The 6,964-nt window shown below is 45.6% G+C and overlaps 1 protein-coding gene across 2 annotated transcripts; it reads right to left on the minus strand.

Annotated features, from left to right (window-relative positions):
• On the minus strand, positions 1 to 5,891 carry LOC123447579 (protein ADP-ribosyltransferase PARP3). 2 transcript variants are annotated; one of them, XM_045124199.1, is made up of 18 exons: positions 5,586 to 5,890; positions 4,508 to 4,830; positions 4,197 to 4,392; positions 3,989 to 4,099; positions 3,842 to 3,899; positions 3,689 to 3,758; positions 3,346 to 3,520; positions 3,130 to 3,263; positions 2,792 to 3,032; positions 2,580 to 2,707; positions 2,368 to 2,444; positions 1,597 to 1,757; positions 1,308 to 1,517; positions 1,125 to 1,227; positions 951 to 1,033; positions 714 to 863; positions 428 to 610; positions 1 to 307 (listed from the first exon to the last, which is right to left on the minus strand). In XM_045124199.1, the coding sequence occupies exons 1-18, from the start codon at positions 5,586 to 5,588 to the stop codon at positions 239 to 241; spliced, it is 2,475 nt and encodes an 824-aa protein (XP_044980134.1). In that variant the 5' UTR covers positions 5,589 to 5,890; the 3' UTR covers positions 1 to 238. The 2 variants fall into 2 exon arrangements, with proteins under 2 accessions (XP_044980134.1, XP_044980126.1); XM_045124191.1 differs by having other exon boundaries at positions 4,508 to 5,891.
• Positions 5,892 to 6,964: the final 1,073 nt, after the last annotated feature.

Here is a 6,964-nt window from a genome sequence, read left to right on the forward strand (position 1 = left end):
TACAGGCCAGGCACATCATGTTCTTCCATTCCAGCATAAGCTACCACAAGCGTTTCTCCTAACAGCGCCTACAAACAGGGGCGGGCGGGCGGCGACGAAACCACAAGGCAGCCCAAAATGGGGTACAGGCCACCTCCATCGCCGAACGCATCGCCGCACCGATCACACCACCACCGTCAAATGCTCACTACCACTAAAGCCTTCCAGAATACAGGCAACCGTCGAACCACCGGATCCTTCACTCGTCCGGCACCACCTCCATGTTCTGCTCCTCGTACCTCACCCCGACCAGGAACTGGATGCTCACCTGCACAACCACGACACGACACGGCACAACGGCATCCATCACTGAAGCTCATCACCAAACGCTTCAGTTCACGACGACCGCTTTAAGACAAGTGCGTCAAGTTTGGTAGGAAGGCTCTACCTGCTTTGGGTCATACAGGGCGAACTCGTTGTACTCGAGCGGGCCGTCCTCGTTCCCCGAGGGCACCAGCTTGCCGCACGGCACCTTGACGCCGTCCCTCCAGGTGAAGTGCTCCGACTCGTCGGTCGTCTTCCTCCCCACCCCCTTCACGCCAGGCTTCTTCTCTTCCAGAGATTTCACATCCTGTTGTGTCCGAAACACAAGGACAGCATAAGTAATATAACCAGTAACAATAGGGTTAAAAACATCCTGAAACATGCGAGCACACACAGGGTGGGTCGAGTACCTCGGCCCCTGGTGTGCCCGTTATCTCTTTGATCTCTTCCCCCAGAGAGGCCACTGCCAAGACCAGGTATCCTTCCGGACGGTCCACCGCCGTATAGCCATAACGAGCAGCTTCAGCTGCCGCGTCCGAACAGACGATGGCTCGACCAAACTGCACCAACATTAACACCATATGAGATCCCAGCATGATGCTCGGCCTATCTACCGTCGGGAATCGACCACTTAACACAGAAATTACCATGTATCCCGGCACAGGCAGATGACAAACAGCAGGCAGGAAACCTCTGTGCAGATGCCTAAGCAGGTTTGAGCTTCTAGTTCCTGCACAAAACAAGAGGTTGACAGGTCAAAACACAGGTGACAAGATAAACAATCAGCAACGAAACACAAAGAAACATAAGCACGGACGTACCACACCAGAGTAGAACTTTGTTTGGTAACTTCTTTATTTCATTGTAAGAAGGAAATGCACTGGATTCAACAGCATATATCCGGTCAACAGAAACACCATAGACCTGAAAGAGAGCACAAGATCACGAGGCAGAACCATGGGTTTGAGAAAAGCTGAAAGCATAGCAGCAAGACAACATCTCACCACGTCGTCAACCTTGACTGGTTCATATGTTTTCTCCAGATACTTGACGATCATCTTGTAATCCTCTGAATCTTCAGGAACGCTGTTGATTGAACAACCAAGTTTCTTATAGCATTCAGACAGCGGATCATCCAAGGTTGAAGCAAAAGCATCTCCGATAAGATGAGAAGCATCATTTATATCACGGATCGTCTCAAAACCAGAGGCCACCTGCATTCCAGACAGATCTTGAGATCATCATGAGTAGGTCAACCGATTGGAGATAGTGTGAGAAGTATGGTATGCATACATTGTCAGCAATCTGCTCAAATCCCCTCATTATATACGGCCTAGTTGTGGGGAACAGGGTGAACCACTTGTTACTTATTTCTATCCAGAATGCATCCGCGGCAAGCCGAGACTCTGGTGCTGGTTCCGCATCTCGGATCCATTCAAGTAGCACTTCCTCACCTGCCAATTGGAATAGTTACTGGTATCTGAAAATGCTTGAAGTTCAAGCATTTGTGTAAAAGTAGCACACACTTACAATGTTAGAAGCAAAAATATATTAAACACCAATATGCAAGAAATTAAAGGAGCAAACATGGTTGACAGGAAGGATAGCTTCATTTTATCACACCATATATAAGACATAATGGAAGACACAAATTAAAATATAAAATCTTGGCTAATATGACATAGATATTGTAACTATAACCAATATAACCATAAACATGAACTAAGAACAAACTATTTTCAGTAAGAAAAACTATTTTAGCAAGCTAATTATGGTATATTGCCACAAACTACCAAGATCGAAGAAACAACTCTACAATGCTTAGGAATCATGGATTTTGGAGGCATCAGTTCCATGCTATCTCAACATAAAACAAGAGTATACAAAATAGAAGCATAATTAGAATGCCACACTATACCTAGTGAAGAAATACAAGTATGATACATAGATAGCAACGGCATTTGGAAGCATCATATTCACAGTCTCAACAACAACTTGTACATACTTGAAGAAAGATACAGGCCGATAAATGCAGCAAGAAGAATTGTTGAAGGGCAAACAAACCTCTCTTCAAATGGACATCTGTAAGCATCCCAATAGGAAGGTCAGGCAGATCCTGGGCCATCTCTGTCAAAGCATACCTGTGACACAAACCAGTAGGTATCATATTTGTTATGATCTCTCTGACAAACAGAGAGCCACTAAATTGTAGGCGACTAAACTATTCAGCAAGTTAAACGATTCCCCAAGAAACATGAACATGTGTTAACTGACACCTGTATATTTCTTGGCCGCACAATTGCTTTAGAAGAAAAGAAATGGCAGGGTCAAGCTTGCAGTGTGCTGCTGCAGCTCCCAGCTGACGAAGTGCCGCACCTCCATGACGCACGTCGAAACCAACATCCTGATAAGGAGAGAAAAAACAGTTATGTTTCTGGGTGCTACTCCATAGCATGGAATCAGAAAAGAAAGAAACTGAAAGATGTACCATGTCCAAGGGGTACATCTTCATACTCTTCTTCTCAAACTTCTTTTCTCTCTCCCATGGCTCGAAATCATTTCCAGTAACCTCCTTGAACAGACGGGCAAATTCCTTGATAGCATCGTTGACACGGATACCAAAGTCCTCGACTCGTTCCTCTGCCATCTGATCATGGCCAATTGGACCCTTCTTGTAGAAAAGGTGCAGGTGTTCTTCAGGTAGCATGATCAGCTGCATAATGCAGAGCCTGCATAGATAGAGCAGTTTGCAAGTGCTCAAATCAGTGTACACTTCACCTCCACTAAGGCCTCAACACACATGATAGATAACACAGAAGTACATACTGGTTAGTCTCGGATCCTAAGTCGCAAATTGAACAGGCACAATTGTAGATGATGCCATCCTTCTCAAAGATACACCCGCCGTCTTTGTCCAGTTTAGAGTCCTTGTGCACCGATCTTTTGCCAGCAAGTTTCAGCTGCCCAACCAAAACAGAGCTATTAATTACCCAACTGAAGCTGCAATTATAAGAAGTGCAGAAGTTAAAGGCAACTGATTACCTCTGCCGCCAAAGTCTCGATGGCCTCCTCGCTTGGATCAAGCTTGTCCAGCGGCAGTCCTCTGCCCTCCGGAACAACATCCGATACAATATCATAAGCAGCCAATGGCTGGGCTTCCTTCTTCTGAATGCTATCGACTATCCAGTTCTCACTCACTACAGGAGTTCCACGCTCCCTGCGCATGCATGGTCCAATTGTGCAATGAACACATGATCAGAAAGGGTAATGTGCAGGCAAGCATTCCTTTTTAAAAGTAAAAATAGAAATGGACGGCTTTCATATGTGCTAAACACAGCATGGACTACAATGGAAGATAAGGAAGTGGTCATCAAGGGATTATTACAGTGCTTCAGCAAATCCTCCTGAGCCTCCCTTGTCTCTCTCAGCTGGAGAAGCAACTACACATGTGACACCTGCAATGCAAAGGCACCGACATCAGCAATGGCAGCAGTTCATAGATGATACAACAGAAAGGATAGTACTACATGATACCCACCAAGCACGGAATTATTCACTTGTCCTCCATGGTTCAGAATCTGCTCCTTGAAATAAGCCTGGCCATTTTCAGAAGCAATAGAATCGGATTTATGCAACTCATAATCGTAATGTAGAAGGGGGGGGGGCAAGTGTTCAGGTACAATACGTGTGAGCGTGACATCCGTCCAGACAGCGCAACCATCATGCCCGAGAAGATATGGGCCTCTTCATCCACATCACGCTTAGGGTACCCCTTCCCTTCTTGCTGCTTCAGCCACTGCAGGGGATCAAGCAAATTATTTCAAATTGTTGACCGTTCACAAAGTGAATGCAGCACTGGTACATAAATACCCGGAAGAGTGTGGCCTCATTACCTTGTTCAAAAAATCATTGCTGACATCCTCCGGCACCTTTATAGGATCAGATTTCCTTGGAGGACTATTGCTGCTGAAAATGCAGCTTGCCCACTCACTGTATTTGCCAGTGCACTTGTATTTCCACCCCTTGCACTCAAGCTGACCACCACAAATTGGGCACTTCTCGAGAGGCCCATAAAACATCATATCCTCACTGTGGTCATCAAGCAATATTGTTAGGAGTTGGCAGAACATTTAGCATATGAGCAAAGCAGTTGATATTCTAGTATATCAGAAGCTTTTGATTGAGAATCTAAAATGGACTATACCAGCTTGAAACAACTGCATCTTCTGACCCCGAAGCGTCTTGCCCGTTGGCTTCGAGGATCTTGCGCATGTCCTCCGCAGGGAGGTGCTCTCTGATGGCCTTGCAGAAGTCGGTGTACTCTTTCGTAGTGTTTTCCTTCCCGTCTAGCTCAGACTCCCCACCTTTGTGTTTCTTGGTCTTTGTTTCCGCCTCAGGCTCGACCGGCTTCTTGTTCTTGGAGGGACGCTCCTGCCCCCCTTCCTGCTCTTTGTGTTCTTCCTTCTGTTTCTTTGGGGCAGTTTTCCCTTCTTCGGTCGCATGAGTCCGTGATCTTGTCTCGTGTACCTCCAAGGACATCAACATCACATGATATCGTGAGCAGCATACATATACTAGGGAAATAATGAGCTGAATTCACTGGAAAATAACAAGAGCGCGGCTAAATTAGTCACTGTATTAGGCAGGATCCTAGATGGGGCAATATAAAAAAGTTACAACTTGATGCATCATACACGTACAACAGAAAGGAAATAATAATAAAAAATCCAGTAAAATCCACAACTCTTAGTTCCAGCGAAGTACATCCCCTCTCAATACGAATACTAGCAAACTTTATACAGATACGAGTGACCAGTTACTGCCATTATTTGACATCCTCAAGATTATTCTTGGCAGATGCAGAAATGCGTACGCTCACAGCCGCACGCATCACATATGAGGCCATTTCAGAATCAGAACAACAAAGATAGGTGCGAGAACAAGCGGTAATCACAATCAGTGAATGTTGGTAAACAGCTCAAGAACAAGCGGTAATCACAATGAGTGAAGGTTGGTAAACAGCTCAGGCCCATCACGTATTGAGGGCATTTCAGAATCAGAACCACGGCAAGCTAACTGCCGAAAAGAAATGCAAGAACACAAGATGTTTGCCAATCGGCGATTTACCGTCCCAAATTGCTCCTAGATTAGCAAGAACCACGCCCAAATTGCTCCTAGATTAGCAAGAACAAGTGGTGCTACAGGGCAGATGTCAATCGGCGGCTAGAGAAACGCACGGACCGGACCGGACAAGATCCGACGACGAGGCGGGAGAGCGCTACCATGGCGGGCGGATTGCGGTGAGACGGAGGCGCCGAGAAGCATCAAGACCGGGCCTCGGTCCGTCCTTATCCCGGGGCCTAAATAGGCGCGGCGGCGAACAGTGCAGGGGGGAGTGGGGACTGGAAGGAGGTTGGGTGTCGCCGCCCATGCGCTCCAGGTGTGGCCTCGCCCGTCTGCCCCCGCGACACGTCGCCTGCCGCCCGCGACCATGCAGCCCGCTCTCGGGAAGCGCACCGAGGAGGAGGAAGGGGGAGATGAGAGGTGGGGGGAAAGCAGGACAGGAGAGCCATTTGGCAGAGGACCTCGGAGCCTCCTCGGTTGCGGTCGGTAAAGACGGGCGGCGGTGTCCACTGTCCAGTGTACACACTCCACTCTCCGATTTCTCTGCCTCTTTATCGATTTTAATAACTAAACTGAAATACATATTTTTTTTCGAGTGACTATAATGCATTAGTGGTCACTTATCTCGTCGATGGTGCTCATTTCGGTCAAGAAAAAATGCCACTTAGGCCTAGTTTGGCAGTAAAGTTTTTAAAAAAGGTAGCAATTGCAAACTAAAGTATTTTCATGAGTGGGTAATGAATACTGTAGTTCCTTAAATTCATTGTCTTTTTTCAGTTTTACATGTGTTTGGCTGGTGTAATTAGCGGCTCCTAACGGCGGTCGGCTGCATGCAGCCTTCATGTACACGTCGGCCGGACCTAGATGCTATGATTTGTAGAATATGTTTATCCCTGCTGCATCTACATGCACATCAGCTAACCTAGATTCTGTCTCATGGACGAGAAAAGAGACGTGAGGTTTACAAGTGAGGCCAGCTAGAAGAAGAAGCACCTTAAGAGACCACGAGACATATTAGAATTATTTTACAAGATAATAGATTGAGAAAAAATAGGAGGCGATATAATTTGATATAGTTATCTCGAGATAGACAACGATGTGAAATGAGTTTTTTCTGTTTAGAAAAAAATGGCGGGGCCTCTTTTTTCGGCACAGCAAAAATACCATGGTTTTTAGGATACTATGGTTTACAAAATTTCAGTTTCTGCTGAAGCCAAACACATCTAAGTATTCAAAACCATAGTTTGTTTCAGAAACCGCAGTATTCTGAGAAAACTTTGGAAATACCTTGCTACCAAATGCAGCATTATACTGCTTTTGTTTTTTAAATATAAGATTTTAGAGATTACATCACGGACTACATACGAAGCAAAATGAGTAAATCTATACTCTAAAATATGTTTATATACATCTGTATGTAGTTCGTAATGAAATCTGTAAAAACTATTTATATTTAGAAATGGAGGGAGTAGTTGGCAACGGTGGATCCGGAACGTTTGTGAAGCGTAAGTTACTAGCGCTCATTTTGGTCACTCTA

This window comes from Hordeum vulgare, chromosome 1H (assembly GCF_904849725.1).
Source record: "Hordeum vulgare subsp. vulgare chromosome 1H, MorexV3_pseudomolecules_assembly, whole genome shotgun sequence".
NCBI lineage: Eukaryota > Viridiplantae > Streptophyta > Magnoliopsida > Poales > Poaceae > Hordeum > Hordeum vulgare.

Excerpts from the sequence above, each read along its gene's own strand:
- LOC123447579 (XM_045124191.1), bottom strand. The coding sequence starts at position 4,848 with ATGTTGATGTCCTTGGAGGTACACGAGACAAGATCACGGACTCATGCG. Across the intron at positions 4,393-4,507 it reads GATGCAGTTGTTTCAAGCTG|TGAGGATATGATGTTTTATG; the intron begins GTATAGTCCATT and ends TGATGACCACAG. Across the intron at positions 1,518-1,596 it reads TTGAGCAGATTGCTGACAAT|GTGGCCTCTGGTTTTGAGAC; the intron begins GTATGCATACCA and ends TCTGGAATGCAG.